The following is a 21230-nucleotide window of genomic DNA, read 5'->3' on the forward strand; positions in this document are numbered from 1 at the left end:
ACGTCGATAACTGTAGCACCTAGTTCTTTTCCTCTCTACAAATTACAATCCACTGAATATAGTTCTTGCCTCGAATTCCTGTGCGTACTCGGCAAAATCAAAGTCACAACTCACAAGTAAAGATAGCTGCCCATCCCACCCCACCTCTTTGGTTTGAGTAAAACCTAATGAAATTATCCCAAGGGGTCAGCTCAGTTGGTAAAAGACCAACTCCTCAAATAAGAGGTCATGAGTTCAAACCACCTTGGGGCCTATCCCTATTAAAGCTCTCCAATTCCCATAAAAAAAAAAAAAAACCCTAATATAATTGACTAATTGACTATGTGGATTAAAGGGGAGTGGGGAAAGGATAGTAAATATTGTGGATGGTAAGTAATCAAAGCCTTGTGTAATTAACTAAAAAAATGCCAATTCATCTAGAGTGGGGGTGTATAATATATGGGGAGGGGTTTTTGTACGGGAGCATGGACTACACCAGCGACCCTAGGTCTATCTCTCTCCTCCTCCAATGGGGGGCAGAAATGTCATTTCATAGTGGGGAGGAGAGAGACACGTGGGAGCGCTAGCTAAGGGTGTCAATCAGTTAAGTTCCAATTATTCGGTCCAGTTCTGGTTCGGTTTACATTTTGGCAAGGTGCAAATGAAAATCGAACCGAATAGGAATTAGCTAAAATAAAAATCAGTTTGCATTTGGTCTGGTTTTATCTGTTTTTATTCGATTTTCGTTATTCGGTTTACATGTTGTTTGTAGTACAGGTTTTGAATAACAGTTTGCAATCCTGATCTGTAATGTGTTTAATTTCGGTTCACATTTGGTTTGCATGCGAATAGGAATTTGTCATAGGATATTTATACTCTCCTTTTTGGACATTAGGTTTGTAATTAAATGGTTCTCTAAGGGCTCAAATTGAAAAACTATACTCTCCACAACCTTCTTCTCAAAGATACCATTGTTATTGGTTTTTTTAAACATAATTAATTGATGGGACCCACATCTTCTTCCTCCACCGATGTCATCCATCCGAAACCCAACAGCTGCTGCTACATCGGAAAACTTTGTTTCATCGGAAATCTAACGAATGCCTCTTCTGAAAGACGTCTTGACCTTCCCTTTCGATGGCGTAGACTTTGTATTTGGTTATTCGTTACTTCCTCTTCACAACAGGATCGTTGAACCTCCAGCTTCTTTGACAATGGCGAGCTCTTGCTGCCTCTTATAGTTAAGAAAACAACGCCCAGAATTGGCAATTTGCAAAAGAAATACGAAAAACAGAGAAGAACAAGAGCACACAGGATTTACGTGGTTCACCCCCAAGATGGAAGCTACATCCATGGCCAAGCAATAGAACGAATTTTACTATTCTTTGGAAATGTTACAAAATCTCTCTTACAGCCCTCTTAGAGATAAGAACATTATATAGAGAAGCCCTAACCCGAGAAAATACAGAAATGCCCTTGGACCCAAAAATTGCCAAACCGGATAGGGTCAGACCAAAACATAACATATACCCCAAAATATACCGTTTCGAAGGTCTCGACAAACCCAACACAACTCACATTCTGAAGATCTCAATTGCACATTCTTCGGCAATCCGAGATCGTTTTGAGGCCGAAATGGCCCTCCGAAGATCTCAACCGCACATTCTGGAGTGAAATCAGGCTTTATCAATAACACTTACCTCCCTCTGCTGATGCATGGCGGAAATGATGATTGAACCGAAACCTCGGCCTAAGTGCGTTTATCTAGTTGTCATTGAGTTGTCATCGTCAGATTAGTTGCAAAATTCACAACTTGAAACCTTGCTACATCTCTCTCTCTCTCTCTTCTTGCTTGAAACATTACTTCCATTAATTTCTGCACTCTTATGAGTCTTTGCAAATTGTTCCCCTTTTCAAAGCTTCTAAAATTTAATCCCACAACTCAAATTTTCAGATCCTCCTCCCAAACCTTGGTTCAATCTCGGATAGCAGCCTAATGAGATTTGTCATCTCGATTTGTAGCCAGTTATTTGATCTCCTCTTATGCTTCTTCTTCTCCTTCCTCAGTTCTCAACCACGGAGAACTATTGTAGAGGCCATGCCTCTAGATTTGAACAATTGCAGAGACTAGTATTAATGTGTATATTGAAGATAAGGGTGGATCGGTCTATGACAGGGCCACCAAGATTCACTGGTGATAAGGCTTCCATAATTATCTCCTATATCTAAGATATTCTACCAAATATGTGTTATGACATGGTCACCAAGATTGTTGGTGATACCCTAAAATATCCTACCATACTTATCTCCTATAATTGTGAATTCACCCTCTATATATATGGGTGTCAATTGATATAAAAATCATTCAATCAATAGTGAAAAATATGGTTGTGTAGGCCTTGGATCCGTGGACATAGGGCTTATGGCTTGAACCACGTAAAACTTGTGTTCTTCTTTCTTCCTTTGCTTTCTTCCATTGTTTATGTTTGCAGTCCTAAATTTAACTTGGTATCAGAGCCAGGTTCGGTCCTTCAACCTCTCATTCCTTTTTTAACTTCTTCTTCTCTAATGGCTTCTCTAAGGTTTTGGTCGTACGCCTCTCATCTCTCCTTTTTTTTCTTTCTATTCAAGTTTTTTTCCTGCATTTCGGAGGCGTCGACCATCTGCCCAACTACCTCTTTGATCTTTGTCTTCTACTTGCTGCTGAGTAGCTGATTCCCAAGGCTTGCAACCCCATTGTCCTCTTCCATAACCATGGCCACCTCATAATTCCACTATCTTCTATCATTCTATCATCCACGTTCTACCGATTCTTATATATTACCCATTAACGGTTCATTGATCCATCTCCCACTGAAACTTCCCTTGAAACAAGCCATAACCGATGTTGTAATCCCTCCTTCTCCGCCACTGCCTCTTCTTCCTTCTTTCACCAGTTTTTGTCTTCCTTTCATTAATATATCCTTTCTCTCTTTTATTTCTTTCTTTATCCCCATCCTCGTGTTTCCCACGCTTTTGGTTTCTACCTCTTCCAAAATTATAATCCCTCCAGCTTCCCTAAAATTTCTCTCTCTCGGCTACCAAAACCCAGTTGGCAACCGACTTTCTTTAATTTTTTTTTTTTTTTAAAAAAAAATTTTCTTTTCCCATCTCACGCATACCCACATTCTTGACTCATTGATGTGCTACTGTAGCACTCCTAAACACATCTTCTTCTCTTTGGTTCCTATGTGGGCCACTAAACGAAACCTTATTCATGTTATCCTTCTCTTTCTTTATGTTTTTGTCGTCCTTGAGTCGTGCCCTGAGTTGAGGACCCTTATTGGGGCGTGCCTCAGGTTGAGGGCTTCATCATGGTCTCCAAACACACTGGTTCTTTGCAATACTGATGTTCCTCACCAGCTGTGTGCAACGCTGGTTCAATGTAAAACTATCACCACCGCACCAAGCATGTTGTTGTTTCACGTTTTGAAGTTTTCCGTGTCAAGCTCACTGAGGACGATCCCCAGTTTCGCTTGCAGGGGGATGTTAGCGTCCATATTGAAGACAAGGGTGGACCGGGCCACCAAGATTCACTAGTGATAAGGCTTCCTTAATTATCTCCCATATCTAAGATATTCTACCAAATATGTCTCATGACTTGGTTAGCAAGATTGTTGGTGATGCCCTAAAATATCCTACCATACTTATCTCCTGTAATTGTGCATTCACCCTCTATATATATGGGTGCCAATTGATGTAAAAATCATTCAATCAATAGTGAAAAATATGGCTGTGTAGGCCTTGGATCCGTGGATGTAGGGCTTATGGCCTGAACCACATAAAACTTGTGTTCTTCTTTCTTCCTTTATTTTCTTCCATTGTTTATGTTTGCAGTCCTAAATTTAACAACCAGCCCACTAGAATAGCCTTTTACTCTTCATTTCCTGTTTTTTAATGTATTCATGTTTTTAAATGTAGTCATTGTTTAGAATCCCAGAGAATTCAAAATTGGAATACTATCTAATGGAGCTCAAGGCAAATGTAGGTACTATTGAAGTTGTCGATCAAAAAGAGAAAAAAATATGTTTATTGCTTAGGCCGGAGAGAGGAAATATCCCCACCATGGACTACATTTGTTGTACTTAGTGTTGAAGTTGGGTTAGGGAATCATAGGGAAGAGGTTGGGCTGGAGCAGATAGGGGTTGCGAAGGGAGATCAGGGGTGGGGGCACCAGAATGAGTAGAGGGATGAGGACAGGAGTTGCAGACGATGATGTGGGGATGGGAGTGGGGTTTCAGAGTAGAGGATGGGTTGGGCGGTTGCAGGTGGTGGGACGATGGTGTTTGATGGAGAAGAAAGAATAATAAAAGAAAACAAAATTGTTAAGCGAGAGAAAGAGGGAGGAGATGGGTTCAATGGGTAATAGGTTGTTAAAGGAACACATGTTGAATAACCCCCATATGTGGAGAGTGTTTATTCTCCACATATGTGAAGATGATCCAGACTCCTTGAAAACCACCTGCCCTTTCAACTTAACCATCACTGAGTGTCCATTCCCTGCACATTTAAGAGGTAGGTTAGGGCTTTAAAGTTGGGAATATAGTTCAAAATCTATAAACAGAAAAATAGAAAAACTATTGAATACTTGAATCAAACATGATTTTCCCTTTCTGATTAATATCAGATACTAATATTAAGAAAAAAAAAATTGAGTTCTTTGGATTGATAACGATCTTAGCTTGAAACAGAGGCAAGGCCAATCAGGGCCAATCAGGGCGGGCTTGGGCTGGGCTGAGCCGGTAAGGGTCAGGGTTAGGGTTGAGGATTTTAGGCCTTAAGTCAGGGTTAGGGCGGGTTTGGCTAAACAATGAGGATTCAGGGTTGGGTTAGGGTTTTAAAAAGTCCAGCCCAACCCGGTCCTGTTGCAGCCCTAGTTTGACGGGTAATCCTGCATGTACAAAATGCCAAAAGAACATTTTAAGCTTTGGATGAATATTAGATTTCCAAAAAAATCTCCACCAATTAGAGTGAGTGGTGGTAAATTGAGAATTGGAAATGAACTTTGCAGCCTGTTGAGTGGAGAATAAACCATAATTAGTTAGATTGCACCTCCAAAGATCATCCGTATCTGAAATTTGGATTCTCAAAATTCTATTGCAAATATCAGATGGGAAAATTTGAAAGAGCAAATCTAAATTCCAATTATTATTATTAGTCAGATCATTCACCAAGGAAAAAGTGGTATATTATTTAGGAAGGAATGCAAGTATATACTTGGAAGGGAAGGAATCCATGGGTCATACCAACAATTGGTTTTGTTGCCTAATCCTATGTTCTTCCAAACAATTTTTTTTTTAAGGAGGGCAACAGGGCTGCAATATTGTTCCAGCACCGAGATCCTCTTTTCCTCATAACTTTTGGGTCAAAAATGGAGGATTTGGGGAAGTATTTTGATTTCAAGGTTTGAGCCTAGGTAGTATTAGACTGTACTAACAACCTCCATCCAAGTTTGAGAATCAAAGCTTGACTATGGGTTGAGTCATTTCTAAGGCCTATACCCTCCTGAAGAAATTGGAGAACAAATTTTATGCCAACCTATTAAATGAAGTTTTTTTGGAAAACCCATGATCACCATTCCAAAAACAAAGACAAGTAGATTCAAGAATGTTCCAAATCTTCTTAGGAAATAAGAAAAAAGACATAAGATAAGATGGAACAGCAGCTAGCATAGAATGAATTAAAACTTTCCTACCGGTATAAGATAAAAAACAAGATTTCCAGGTAGAGAGTTTGGATTGTACCTTTCTCACCATGTAGTCCAGATCCTTGACTTTGGATCGAGAGTGACATAGTTTTGTTCCAAGATAAATTGAAGAACTAGACATTTCAGGAATTTTAAGAAAGGAGCAAAATTTTCTTTTAAGAGAGATGTGCACATTTTTGCTAAAAAAATCTCACTCTTTGAGAAATTTATTTCCTGATTTGTAATGTTAGAGAACTAGTATAAAACAGATTTAATAGGTAAAAGATCATCCTCAGTGGCTCTACAGAAGACAAAAGTATCATCTGCAAAAAGGAGATGTGAAACCTCCAGGGCACCCCTAGCAATTTTAATGCCTTTAAATGCCCCTAGGTCTCTATATGCAGATAAAAGTCTGGAGCGAACTTCCAAAGTAAAAAGAAACAGGTAGAGGCTCAAGGGACACCCCTGTCTTAGACCTTATTCATGTTTTAAGAAACCAAAAGAAGAACCTTCTAGTTTAAAGGAGAAAGAAGTTGATGAAATAAGGGTATGGATTAAATTAATGCAATGAGAGTTGAAACCAAGATAAGTTAAAAGATTACACAGTAAAGACCATTCAACACTATCATAAGCTTTTGACATGTCAAGTTTGATATCCAAGTAACCAGTCTCCCCCCTCCCCCCTTTTTTTAAATTGAGATAATGAATAATCTCTTGGGCCAAAACGATGTTGTCAGAGATCTGACGGCGAGGTAAAAATGCTCCTTGAAAAGGAGAGATTATTGAAGGGATGTACACCTTTAATCTAGAAGCGATAATTTTTGCTATAATCTTATAAGAAACATTGCAAAGACTAATAGGTCTAAAATCAAAAACACTACAAACATTTTTCCTTTTTTAGTATCATATTGATAAGTGTGTGATTACAACCAGAGGGTAATTCAACAAAAGAAAAGAAATTATGGACCATATTGATAACCTCATCAGCAAGAATATCTCAGAATTTATGATAAAAGCATGCTTGAAAACCATCAGCTCTTGGAGCTTTAAAGGCTCCAATGGAGAAATTAGCTTTTTTTATTTATTTATATTTTATTTCATCTAAAGGAGTTGAAGAAAGAAAGTTAGCAGTATTAACATCAAGACATCTATCAAATAAATAGGGGTGTAAATGAACAGTCGAAATCCGTTTTCGTATCCGTGTCCGTATCTGTTTAGCACTATCCGAATCCGTCCGAAAGCTAAATGGATGAGGATACGGATAGGCTATAGCTATCTGAAAATCTATATTTACATGTAAACGGATAAAATATCCGATCCGTATCCGTGTTTGTATCCATTTAGCACTGTCCGAATTCGTTCGATATCTAATCGGATGTGGATGTGGATATAGCACTATCCGAGCCGAATTCGATCCGTTTACAGCCCTACAAATAAACAATCAATAAAACTGGAATCTAAAGGATGGGAAGTTATAAAAAGTTGAGACATGTGGTTTGAGAAAAGAATCGACATTTCTTGAGGGTTAGTAATTTTATTACCTTCAAAATCCATAAGGAAATTGATCGATCTCTTCCTCAAATTAGGCTTAGAGATCATATGATAAAATCTAATGTTTCTGTCACCATCTTTGATAAAAGCATGACGAGATTTTTCAAACCAAAAGGCTTCCTCTGCCGCAAATATCCATTTTATTTTTGAGGCAATATGTGTTGGATTTTTGATTGTTTTTAAGATTAAAGATTCAAAATGCGATTTTGTTGGAGGGTTAAATCCTTTCCTAATAGACACCTAAATAGCCAATGGGTGTCTATTGGAAGACTTGTTTGAGTGGCTAACAAATAAGCCTTATGGGAAAAGACATAAGTTGGGACATATCTCTTGGAGACATCCCTTAGTGGTATCTCTTCCTCTCCTATATAAAGAGAGGGGTCTTGCTCATTCTCTAACAATTGCTTTTGAAAACATCTTTAGAAGCATTTTTAGTTTATATTTTCTTTCCCACTGCAGTCGGTCAATGTCGATGAGTTGGTGAATATAGCCTTTGGACGCCTTTTGTAATCACATTTGGAACTCCAATCTATGTGATTAGAGAGTTGTTTTATCTTGGAGGTATAGATGTATGGTCAACCCGGATTGCAGTAAAAAACTCAGGGAAGCCAATTTGGTTTAGAGATTGCCATGGATGAAAAGCCTTCCAATGGAAGAACAGAATTGGAAGAAGTCCGGTTGGTGGGTCCAGGCATATTGAAAATAAAAATATTTTTTTGATATAATGTTGTGATGGGTCGGTGGTGAGAAAAATGGGATTATGGTCTGAACTAAGGGAAGGTAATTTGTCCAGTATAGCTTTAGGGAAAGTGTTGAGCCAAGAAGGATCAGCAAAAGCCCTATCAATACATTCCTTAACTAACCAAGGGGGCTTTTGTTATTTGTCCGCATAAAAGTCATCAAGTTCTAATAGACCCCGAAGCCTATTTTAGTTTTTATCATCCTTTGAAACCCATGTCTTAAATCCCATTTCAAACCCTAATCCAGCCTAGGCCCTATGATCAAGGCGGGCTCCGAGTGGACTTGTCAAACGAAGCTTGTACCCATATAATACCACCTCTTAGCGGGTTCAGATCTACTACCCACTTGGGTACAAGTGGGGATAGATCTGAATCCTCCATGGGGGTGTGGATTCCTTCTTAGTTTCAGCAGATCCATTGATCATAGGTCCACCATCTTGAACTATCCATGTTTACTCATAGGGTCCACCGTGACAATTAAGTATCAGCCATAGAGGAAAATCCATGCCCAAAGCACAGGCGGCCAAGAAAAATAAGACGCATATAATTGGTTTACCATCGGTGAAACTGCCCTCACCCTTTTAGAGAGATGTAAATGATAGTTACAACTTACAAATCCAAACCCTATTCAGAATCTTCAGATTCATATCCATTTATTCAGATATTTGATCGTGTTGGTTTCAACTCTAACTTACCTTATTTCCTAGAGCACCACTTGGGGGGCAAATGCGCTAGACGTTAGGTCTCTCTTCTACAGTCATTCCATGTTAGGGTGTCAAACCCTAAACCGACTCGGTTGAGCCCGATCCAAACCGAATCGAACCCTTATCAGATTAGACTCGATTTATGGTTAAGGGTACCATTTGGTTTCGGCTCGGTTCGGGCTAAATTGATGTGCCATCGATGTGCCTGATCGATAGAACTGAACCTGAATCTGAATCCGAACCGAATGTTGAACAGAACACTGAACCGAATGCTGAACCCAACCCCGAACCTTAAGAATCCTGCCTAATTCCTACTGAAAAACAGTTCATACCCCGGTTTTCAAACCGAACCGATGCAAACACAACCTGATAACACAAATTGAAGCAAACTTGAATCCAACCCAAACCGAAACCGAATAGTCCTTAACTGTACGGACTCAGTTTCTCTAAAACTCACATCGAAACCGAAAAAACAGAACACAACCCTATTTATCGTTCTATGAAGAGTTTTTAATTAATACAGGTTACAAGAAAGAGAGTCCGTGTAGGCCGCTACGGGCAGTTGGGCCGTAGACTATCTGAATTGAAGTTCTGCACACGCCATGCGTTCACTAAAAAATGGAAGACTGAGCCCTGAGGGAGGGAAACAACTGACCATCTAATTGTGCATTACAGATGGATTCCACCGACTTGTGTTTGAAACTTTGAATTTCGTTCATCCTCCACGCGTAAAGAAGAAGATACTTATTTATTGATGTTTTAATGGAAGTAGAATGACTTGGCCGGGTACAGACGTACAGTGCAGAAGGTGGAAGAGTGAGTGAGGGGCTGGAGGCAATTGGTTAGTTGAGAGTTGGGACATTGCAATAATGGTTGCACCTGCATGAAGGTTCCAATGTCAAAATTAAGAGAAGTTTTGCAGCTTTTTGAACATGGAATTGAATGACTACTAAGCCACGAGGAAATGTCCTTCTTTATTGTAAGAATGAGAGAGAGAGAGATAGAGACTTCTCAACCTTGTGTCACTCAATGTTCTTTCTATTAGAAAGCTATAAAAGCCCATGTTCCTGGTCCTAAGGGAAAGCAAGTACTGAGCTTATCTGGGTTCTATTCTTAACGTTTGAGAGAGAGAGAGAGACAGCGAAATGGGAAAGTTATCAAAGCATGTTGGAGTGTTGGGCATTGTTTTGATAATGGTTGCAGTTGTTGTCGGGATAGGGGACGGGCGGCGATATGAGAAAGACAACTTTGGTGGTGGTCTAGGGGGTGGTGGAGGCGGAGGTGCTGGAGGTGGTGGAGGTCTTGGAGGTGGTGCAGGTGCAGGTGCTGGTGGAGGGTTTGGTAAGGGTGGTGGAATTGGTGTTGGGTCTGGGGGTGGCATTGGTGGTGGTGGTGGTGGTGGTGGAGGTGGAGGTGGAGGTGGAGGTCTAGGTGGTGGTGCTGGTGCAGGGGGTGGTGCCGGTGGTGGATTTGGAGGTGGTGCAGGAGGAGGACTTGGTGGTGGTGCTGGCGGAGGTGCAGGGTGGTGGTGCTGGTGAGGTGGCATTGGTGTGGTGGTGATGGTGCTGAGGTGCAGGAGGAGGACTTGGTGGTGGCGGTGGTGCAGGAGGTGAGCTTGGGGGTGGTGCTGGAGGTGGGGCTGGTGCAGGGGGTGGACTTGGTGGTGGTGCTGGAGGTGGTGCCGGAGGAGGACTTGGGGGTGGCGCTGGTGCAGGGGGTGGACTTGGTGGTGGTGCTGGTGGAGGTGCTGGAGGTGGTGCCGGAGGTGGTGCTTGGGGGTGGGGGTGGTGCAGGGGGTGGACTTGGTGGTGGTGCTGGTGGAGGTGCTGGAGGTGGTGCCGGAGGAGGACTAGGAGGTGGGGATGGTGCAGGAGGTGGACTTGGAGGAGGAGCCGGTGCTGGTGGAGGTTTTGGAGGTGGAGTAGGTGGGGGAATTGGTGGTGGTGGCCATTAGAATTAAATTCTAAGCACATGACTGGAGATTAATAATATATAATAATAGAGTTAGCAAATGGATCTACATGGAATTAATGATGGGTAGAGCAAAATGGATAACAATGGTGTACGTATTGGTTTTGCTACTGAAAAAGTATTGATATTGTAAGCCCCTCTTCTTGAGTCTTGCATGTGATGTAAGAGATTTTTTATAAGAACATTTTCTTGTGCTCGCTAGAGCGGATAAAAGTTAATGTCTTTGAAATTTCTGGTGTTTTCTGGTCTTTATAACCAAATTTAGTAATTCATACCCTTAAGGGGTTAGATTACAGATACCAACCTTGAGATATTGCTTCTGCGGTAATCCCATATGTAACAGCTTTTGCTTTTGTGTTAATATAATTAAAACTAGTTCGATTAGGATTAGAAGGAATAAATAAATAAATAAGAAAGTCCCCTAACTAATAGCAAAGGAAATTTGAAGTTCATACACGGAGAATTATTTCTACCAGGGGGTGTGGATGTAGTGATTTTATAAAGGAGTGAGAATTAATGATGACACAAGAGTCTAATCATAGGGTCACATTGCTAATGGTGGAGAGATTCTCTCTAACTCCTTTATTTATTTATTTATTTAGAAACATATAGTTGAAGGATTAAAAAAAAAAGATAAAGAAGGGAGTTGATCCAAGACACAACTACAACAATCCAAGGTCCATAACACTGGAAAAAAATGGCACCTTCATATTAGGGGATTTTAAACTCTTTGATATTCCAAGGTACACCGAGAGGGGAGGTGAATCAGTGTCTTTAATAATTTTTCATATCACACCCGTCAATTCTTGTTGATGACGACACACAAACACATACATGTCCACTTCCCTACCACAGATGTGGCCAAGTCTATCAGACAATTCACAACCACTTTGCAAGCCACACACTTCTATATGCAAGGAAATGTAAAGCATTCACAGGACAAAAAATTACGTGGTTCGACCAAGATGCTTACATCCATGGAGGAATACCCTATTAGGGTTTCGTATTTTTCTCAATACTCAACTCAGGTCGCTACAATGATTTAGAAACTCCTATCCCTGCTTCGGTTTGTGCACAACACAAACGAGGACAACTACCCCTCTTCGGACAAGCACCCACTTGAATGAACTTACAATTTAATAACAATCATAAAAAAGAGTGAATCCCCCCATTACAATGATAAAATATTGATTTTCAATTCAATCTAGGTTTTCAACACATAAAATACCTAGAACATTCAAGATAAGGATTTACAATCAAGGATGACCTCTTGCAAAGTAATCCAGCAACCAACAGCACCTCTGGAATGATTTCAGAACGTTGCATGCTTTCCCATGTGTGCGAAAATTGAGAAAACAGTCCCTTCTTCCTCTTTCGTGCACAAAAGCTTTTCTATATTTTCTAACTTTTTATTCCTTCAGACGTGATCTACTCGTTTCTCTAAGCAAACAGTACTTTGTGAATTGCAAAACGGAGTCCGAACGAGTAAGATACGGCTTTCCAAAATTAGATGCTCTAAAACAAGAAACCAATGGCACAATCTATAATTATGAAGATCACTCATGACCAACCGTGAGCAAATACAGCTTTGCTTTTTGCATTGATAAGAATATTCCATCTTCTTTAAATTAACAACCAACCAAAATGGAGATAATGGAATCCAATCCAACTATGCCCTGTACATGGGCCTTTCTCCGTGAATCACACCCATATGAGACTCAGTGTACCCTACCAGTAAATAGCCTAACGTGAGCATTAACTCCACGCCATTTATTGTGTTTCATCCGACTTGCATATGGCCGTTAGATGCCAATCCAAGCATAAAAAAGATTCTGGAATCAACGTTTTAACCAAAAAACGAGCTACAGGGTTTAACTTCTAGAAAGCTCATTAAATTAAGATGGAAAATTCAACTAAGTCATTTAATGCCTTCCATTTTGCAAAAAGATTATGGAATCAACGTTTTAAGCAAAAACGAGTTGCAGGGTTTAACTTCTAGAGAGCTCATTAATTAAGATGGAGGGATGGGGAGGAGTGACATGAGAGAGAATGGGTTAGGTTATGGTTGGGTTACTATTGGATACTCTCATGATTATTGGATTAAAAAATATCACATATCATGATTTTAAGGGGGTACTGCCAAGGAACATACAAATCTCCAAGTTGAGAGGAGAAAAATTCCACCTCTCCTCCCCCTTTCCTTTCACCTTTATTAACTTTTGACTATAGTGGACTTCCTTGTTTCTGCTTTGTACGCAGTTTATCTGCTTCTGTTTATAATATATAATTATATGTTTCCAGCAAAAAGATAAAAAGACAAATGAAGACGATGGTCACACATGAGTGATTGACACGTACATCCAGAGTAGTGACAATTATACCATTCTTCTCCTCCAGGTCAACCGTTAAAAAATATGTTTTCGAGCCAAAGGCCATCTATCTGATTCTGATCAAGTGGTTGATAGTTAGATGGCATGGGGGTGTGGGCGCAATGGAGCTTGTTCTTCTCACATACAGTTTAAAGCATCTACAATAGTTTTTTGGTTTTGGATCAAAATGTGACCAAAGATAAGGTGGACATCATAATAGTCAAATAGACTTTCTTCGTAGTTAGAAATTCTAATAGATTGTTTTGCAAGGATTGAAAGGTTATACTAGGGGAGAGCTCAACCATTGTCATGGATATGTGTCTCATTATGCAGGATTGTAAGATAAGAGAGTCTATTTACCCTAAGATAAGGTGGTGGACCTTAAAAGGAGATCATCCCTTGAAGTCATTTACTAACAAAACGGTCAAACATGGAAATTGGGACTTTGAGGGAGACACTATCATGATGTGGAACAAGATACCTACTTGTATAAAGAATGCTGCAATAGGTCGTAGGGGAATCGCAAAGGAAAATGTTATTCCCCTAGGGAGACTGGTGGTAGGATGATGAGATTCAATTGTACAAGAAGCCATTAAGACTAGGAAAGCTAGTTTTAAGTTATGGCAAAGGGCTAAGGATATAGAACATCTAAAAAGGTATAAATCTGTCAGGAATGAAGCTAAAAAAATATTGGGAAAAGGAAGGGCAAAGAAATATGAAGATTTCTATAACAGTTTGAACACAAAGGAAATGGAAAAAGCTATTTTTAAGATAACTAGAATGAGGGAAAGGATGTGTAGAGATTTTGGCCATGTTAGATGTATTAAAGGTGAAAATGGTAGAATCCTAATAAAGGATGAGGACATCAAAGAGAGATGGAAAGGTTATTTCCACAACCTACTTCATGAAGACATTCCGAGTTATAGTGGTTAGGAAGAAGACATTACGCATCAAGACACCACCGATCGTAAGTATATACGTAAACTTAAGGTTTCTGAAGTAAAAGAAGTCCTAAGAAAGATGAAACTCGCCAAGGCTCCAGGCCTGGATGGGATCCCAATAGAAGCATTTATGTCCCAATTTACAAAAATAAAGGTGATTCCAAAGTTGCAATAACTATAAAAACGTAAAACCAATGAATTACACTATGAAATTATGGGAGAGGGTTATTAAAACACGCCTGAGAAAAGAAACTAATATCTCGGAGAACCAATTTGGTCTTGTGCCAGGAAGTTCCACAACAGAACCTATCCACCAACTTAGGAGACTCATGGAAAGATTTAGAAAGAACAATAAGGATGTCCATATTGTCTTTATTGACCTAGAAAAAGCTTATGACAAAGTGATGCAGCCCTGGACCTGGACCATGAAGAAGCTGGCACCTCACACCCTAAGGTTCTTCGAAGATCGGTTCGGCTCAAGGAGAGGCATGCCAAGCAAGGCCAACCCCTGCAGGGATAGTCCATCCATTCCTTATCTTCCCAATAATTTTAAGGAAAGAAGTTGCACCTAAAAGAGGGAAGATTTGGACTGATTTGGGATTATCTCAGTTTCTAAATAAATAATGCCTAAATAAATAAAAGATCAATCAACTAGTTAGTATATTGGGTTGAATGGAGATTTGATTGAAGATTGGACTGAAGAGTGGATTTCTGATTGAGAGTATATTGGGTTGATTGAAGATTTGATTGAAGATTGGATTCTGATTGAAGTATTTTTGGCTGATTGAAGCTTAGAGATTGAAATCTTTTATTTCTTTTATTTTCTTCCTTATTCATACTCAACTCTAAGTCTATATATGTAATCCTCCATGATTGAATGAAGGAAGATTATGAAGTTTAATGAAAATTGCTCAGTTGAGTATTTGGAACTCTCAATTGGAGTTTCCGTTGCAATTTTGATTTTCTCATTTGATTGATCAACTCCCGGTCACGTAGGGAACATGATTTCGATTCTCCCGATCCGTAAGTTCCAATGAGGCTGCATTATTTGGTTATCAGAGCCTAGGATTGCTAGAGCAGAAGACTGTACTGGCGCCCGTCGAGGATATCAATGCAAGGGAAGAAAACTTGGGCCTACAGCAAGAAATTGCTACCCTGCAACGTGAGAATGAAGCTTTGAGAAATGAACCAAGACGTCTGAATCCGAATGAGGAGTCGACCGATCCTGACTCATCTTCATCCAACGACGCACAACCTGTCCCGTAGAGGAGGCCTCACCGGAATGGGAACCAACATGGTGGAGAGCGAGTAGTTGTGATGACGCCCAGGCATAGAGGTGGTCGTACAACTCCCGTGGAGGACATCAACACAAGTGAAATTCATACGACAATGGATGATGTTGCAGACGAACGAATCATTATTCAGGTTGATTTCAGTAAACCCCCAATTTTTGATGAGTACCAGGATGAGTACATCGATGAACACGGTGGTTTTGAAACTCTTGAACCAGATTACATTTCGAAAGCACAACATTTCTACCCACATCACAGTGAGGTCACGACCCATGATCCCCTCTCATTTCAATGGTTCGACATTGCCAGTATGTATGATGATTCGTATTTGACATTTATCAATTTCACATCTCTATCTCAATTTGTTCGAAATATGAGCGTTACCAAAAATCCATATTTGAACACATCATTCATTCAAGCCGTGAGCACCTCACTTGATATCACCGTCAAATTTGAAGTTGACATGCAAATTTTGTTTAATTCAATTGGAGACTACAACAATGAATTTGCTTGGTTCCAATTTGATCCCGGTGGACGACGAATACCAATGACTGGGGCAAGAGTTCGAGGACGAACTCTTTTTCAACCTGGAGGGAATGATGCAACCCTGGAGTTGGACCATAAAGAAGCTGCCACCTCACACCCTAAGGTTCTTCAAAGATCGGTTTGGGTCAAGGAGAGGCATGCCAGGCAAGGCCAGCTCCTGCAGAGATAGTCCATCCATTCCTTATCTTCCCAATAATTTTAAGGAAAAAAGTTGCACCTAAAAGAGGGAGGATTTGGACTGATTTGGGATTATCTCAGTTTCTAAATAAATAATGCCTAAATAAATAAAGTATCAATCAGCTAGCTAGTATATTGGGTTGAATGAAGATTTGATTGAAGATTGGATTGAAGAGTGGATTTCTGATTGAGAGTATATTGGGTTGATTGAAGATCTGATTGAAGATTGGATTTTGATTGAAGTATTTTTGGTTGATTGAAGATTAGAGATTAGAATCTTTTCTTTCTTTTCTTTTCTTCCTTATTCATACTCAGCTCTAAGTCTATATATGTAATCCTCCATGATTGAATGAAGGCAAATTATGAAGTTTAATGAAAATTGCTCAGTTGAGTATTTGGAACTCTCAATTGGAGTTTTCGTTGCAATTTTGATTTGCTTGTTTGATTGATCAACTCCTGGTCACGTAGAGAACGTGATTTCGATTCTCCCGATCCATAGCCGCCGCGAGGCTGCATTATAAAGTTCCCAGAGATTTAATCTGGCATGTGCTAAGGAAGAGAAGTGTTTCAAGTAAATATGTGGACATAATTAAAGATATGTATGATAGTGTTATGACTAGTGTAAGAACTGTGGGGGATCAAGGTGATGGTTTCCCAATTATAATCGGGTTACATCAAGGATCATCTTTAAGTCCTTATTTGTTTGCATTTATTATGTATGATTTAACCAGGGACATCCAAGATGAGGTTTCTTAGTGTATGTTTTTTATAGATGATATTATTCTGGTAGGTGAGACAAAAGCAGGAATTAACGCCAAACTAGAGTTAAGGAAATCAACCTTGGAAACAAAAGGTTTTAATATAAGTAAGACGAAGACAGAGTATATGGTGTGTAACTTTAGTAACTTCAAGACGAAAAATGAAGGGGTAAAAATTGATGAGAGGGAAATTCCACAAAGTGGTTATTTTAGGTGTATGAGATCAATCAGAAGTAAAGAACGTGATATAAAGGATGATATTTCATAGAGAATTAAAGTAGGATGGCTGAAGTGGAGAGGGTCATCCAGAGTGTTGTGTGATCGATGGATTCCTTTAAAACTAAAAGGGAAATTTTTTTATAGGACAATCATACGACCGACTATGATCTATGGTGCGGAATGTTGGGTAATTAAGAAGCATCATATAGACAAACTAAGAGTAGCAAAGATGATGATGTTGAGATGGATGTGTGACAAAAGTAGAAAGGATATATAAGGAATGACCATATTATAGCTGATTTGGGAGTTGCCCCAATTCAAGATAAGCTACGATAAATTGTTTGCGGTGGCATAACCATGTTCAACAGAGGCCTTGGGATGCTCCAGACTAGATGAGTAACTTGATTAAGATTAAATGTACTAAAAGAGTTAGGGACAAGCCTAAAATAGGAGAAGTGAGGAATGACATGCATAGCTTAGGTCTTGTTTCAAGTATGATCTTGAATAGACCTGATTAGAGGGCTATGATCCATGTAGTCGATCCCATTTAGTGGGGATAAGGCCCTTGTTATTGTGTTACATTTTTGTACTTTTATTATCAATATTTTGTCTTTTTAAGGATCCATGTAGTTGACCCCATTTAGTTGGGATAAGGCTGAGTTGTTGTATCAAAATTGACAAAATTTACCAACAAAAAAAATTGTCACCTGTACGGTGAAGTGAGAAATTGTACCATTATTCTCATTAAAAAGAAATTGTAATCTTTTTTTTTTTTTTTTTTTTTTTAAATTTCCGTTTGTTTTATTTCTCTAAGTTATTTAATATAACAGTTAAAAAGGGTGGGGGGGAGAATGCTTGGTCATGTGGCTCCTGTACGCAGACACTGAAGTGCGCAAAATTACCGCCCAGCCCCTCCTAAAATAAAAATTCTCATCCGTGTTGATGCCCTCAACGCGCGTTCTCATTGGCCCTTACAGCTTGTGCTAGTGCCAAGGCTACATGACCAAGCAACGATCTCTTGCCAAAAACAAATTCAAAATATTGTGAAAATGATTTGCATTATGTCAGTATTAAAAACTGAACAATTTTTTAGTAGGCATATGAAATAATAAGATTTACCTACCCTCATTGGAAAAAAAATGTTATACTCCCTTGTAAAAAAGTAAGGTTACAAATTTTTTTTCACCAACCTTGGTTACAACAAGATTATTACTAGGGGTGTCAATACCCAACCCAAACCGATGAAACCGGCCCGAACTAGCCCGAACGAGCCCGGACCACATCGGACCGAACTCTTAATGGTTCGGGTTCGGTTTGTGGATCCAGAGAGGCAAACGGTTTGGTTTGGTTTGGGCTAGCCCGACGGTGCACCGGTAGCCCGAAACCGTTAGGCCCGAACCCAAACCGAACCGACCTAACCCGATAAATGAGTAAATCAGTAAATGCCTAATGCCCCATTGCCCCCTAAATGTGTTGTGATAGTTTCTCACTTTATCTCATATCCTTTGTTAGTGATTACCCAACCAATTGTATCCATAGGCCATAGGACATAGGATACAAAGATGCATTGTATTTGACATATTTTATGTACTTAAAAGAGAAAGAGAAGAAAAATTAACACTAACCGGACCTTACTAGTTATATAAAACCGGTACCAAACCGATATCAACCCGTTATCATAAACCGAAACTGACACGAAACCAAAACGCACCGAAACTGAAATCGCACCAAAATTGAACATTTCTTAATGGTTTGGTTTCGGTTTCTATAAAAGTCACACCGAAACCGAAAAGCCCAAACCGAAACCGGCCCGTTGACACTCCTAATTATTACACACACACACACACACACACACACACACATCATATCAAACTATTATATAAATGCATGAACTCATGTTTCGTGGCAAATCTTTCACTTGATAGTTTTATCTAAGGGTGTCAAGTTGATACCAAAACCATTTACCAAACCGGTACCATAATGAATTATCGGTATGGGAAAATGGTACCGTACTCTATACGTTATCGGTATCGATATGGAGGTTGATACCGATAGTACTTATCGATACTGTACCGAATTACTGAATACTGGTACCATACCCTATTATCATAATATATAGGATAAATTACATGACACCCCCTGCAAATCAAACGATACTCAATTCACCCCCTGTTATTTGAAAATACTCACCCATCCCCTTGTATTAGAGCCCTATATTACAATTTAGTCCCTACCGTTAGTTTTATAAGGTTAACTTATGAAGTCAGAAAGTTATATATTTAAATCCCTAAACTACTATTGACCAGTGTAGAGTTACTATTTTACCCTTGAATCTAAAAACCCCAAAATAGATCCTCTTCCTCATACCACTCTCTTCCTCACATGGCCTGCAACTCAATCTCTGCCAGTCCAGTCGAGCCATGCATAGGAGAAGAAGAAGAAGTATTGGGTTGGTTGCTCGGTTGAGCTACAACTTCACCTTCTTCTTTAACCCACATCTTAAACCTTCTTCTTCAACAAACCCCCTTTACACAACCTTCTTCTTCAACCTTTGTCTTCAAATTTTGATAGAGAAGCAACAACCCTAATTCAGAAAGGGCAAAGCATCTCGGCCACCAAAGGAAGGAGAAGCTCCAATTCCAGTAAATTCGAACACTCCTCCATAACACTCGACAAGCCACTCTCCATGCCAATATTAAGAACAAGTTTCCGCAAATTAGGTCATCCCTGTGCAACAACTCGTAGCCCTCCATCAATCGAAGCCGGTTGTAGCAAATTCTTTTCAGGGACAAACTCACAAGGCGAGAAATCAGAATCGGTGAACCAATAAGAATTTATGGGCCAACAAAATTCCAGAACACCTGGGTGAGTCAACATAGGCAGCAACGAGATCAACATCGGTGAAGTTGGGGAAACATGAAAGAAGCCAACCTGAGATGAGGAAATCTCAGTCGAGCAGCTTGACAGAGTAAACCAGGCGGCCTTGGAGATTCAGCCATCACTTACAAGAGCGAATTAGGGCTACGTTGGGAATCAGGAAGCTTAGAGAATGTCACACCCCAAACCACCCCCTGGGAGGATTTAGGCAAGTGACCGGATATCCTACGACATCCGCCAATCCCCAAGGATCTAGAAGCAGTATTTACACGTCACAAACCACACATTGAGGTTAAAAGATAATAAAAGAATATCAGAGTGCAAGGAAAGATCGAACTACCCACAGTTGATTTATATCATCAATAATAAAATCCCAAGTACCTATGTTATACCGTATACATATCCATTTATGTTCAATAAGTACATTGTCTTGGTAATTACACTTCTTGAAAGAAAAAAGCTTAAATAATAACAAAATCGTAGCTAAGCAACGAGATGAGGGAGATCTGCAATTCCATCGATAGCTTCCCCGCCCATTGGCAAACCTGTATCTGCAAAATCAACTAAAAGAGAATATACAAGAGTGTGAGCTCCACCGAGCCCGTGAATGAAATATAAACCATGCATGCACATGCAAGCACAACCAAATGAGTCCTACATGAGGTGCAGTTCAGTTTATTTATTAGCCACCTAACATCACAACTAAGGCAGGTTAGTGCTACTACAATCCCCAATACATGTATCCCTGGTGCGGGCTTGATTACGCCTTCCCGCGATACACCCATTGAGTTGTCGGAGAGGACCAGTCAGCCCCAGCGCACTAGTCCTTGATCAGCCCGACCAACCCTCTGTGATTAACCTGTGGGGTAACCGTTGGTATTTAGCTCAATTCTTTTCCTTTTTATTTTTGGATTTTATTGTGGCATAAAGCCCGGCATATAACTCATGATTTAATTGTGGCTTAACGCCCGACATATAGCTCATGATTTAGTTGTGGCTTAATGCCTGGCATATAGGTCATGATTTAGTTGTGGCTTAAAGCCCAGCATATAGCTCCTGACATTAATTATGGCGTAAAGCCCGACATATAGCTCCTGACATTAATTGTGGCGTAAAGCCCGGCATATAGCTCCTGACATTAATTGTGGCTCCCACATGCATCCAACACCTTAACCCTTGTTGGCAAGGATGCGTAGCACGGGTGATGAAACTCTAGCCCCATGTCTATATGGCATCATATGAGTCAGGCGGTGTCAACCGTATCCCATAATACGGGCTGCCACAGGCCTCATTTCCAAGTCAGCTACAGCATCTAATCTAGCAATTTCACATACAAGCATTATCATACATTTCCAATGTTCATCAGATAAGATTCAGAATT

At 39.9% G+C, this 21230-nt stretch overlaps 1 protein-coding gene across 1 annotated transcript; it reads left to right on the forward strand.

The window, feature by feature from the left end:
- Positions 1-811: 811 nt before the first annotated feature.
- On the forward strand, positions 812-10660 carry LOC122663980 (glycine-rich protein 5-like). Its single transcript, XM_043859649.1, has 6 exons — positions 812-815; positions 9837-9968; positions 10017-10151; positions 10279-10296; positions 10375-10443; positions 10493-10660. Exons 2-6 carry the CDS (start codon positions 9845-9847, stop codon positions 10651-10653), a joined length of 507 nt encoding a protein of 168 aa, XP_043715584.1. The 5' UTR covers positions 812-815; positions 9837-9844; the 3' UTR covers positions 10654-10660.
- Positions 10661-21230: the final 10570 nt, after the last annotated feature.

Source organism: Telopea speciosissima, chromosome 6, assembly GCF_018873765.1.
Source record: "Telopea speciosissima isolate NSW1024214 ecotype Mountain lineage chromosome 6, Tspe_v1, whole genome shotgun sequence".
Lineage (NCBI taxonomy): Eukaryota > Viridiplantae > Streptophyta > Magnoliopsida > Proteales > Proteaceae > Telopea > Telopea speciosissima.

What these genes read in the sequence shown, in the direction of transcription:
- LOC122663980 (XM_043859649.1), top strand. Translation starts at nt 9,845, where the DNA reads ATGGGAAAGTTATCAAAGCATGTTGGAGTGTTGGGCATTGTTTTGATA. An exon ending in TGGTGGTGGTCTAGGGGGTG is followed by an intron (nt 9,969 to 10,016) that starts GTGGAGGCGGAG and finishes GAGGTGGTGCAG; the next exon opens with GTGCAGGTGCTGGTGGAGGG. An exon ending in TGGTGGTGGTGCTGGTGGAG is followed by an intron (nt 10,444 to 10,492) that starts GTGCTGGAGGTG and finishes GGGGTGGTGCAG; the next exon opens with GGGGTGGACTTGGTGGTGGT.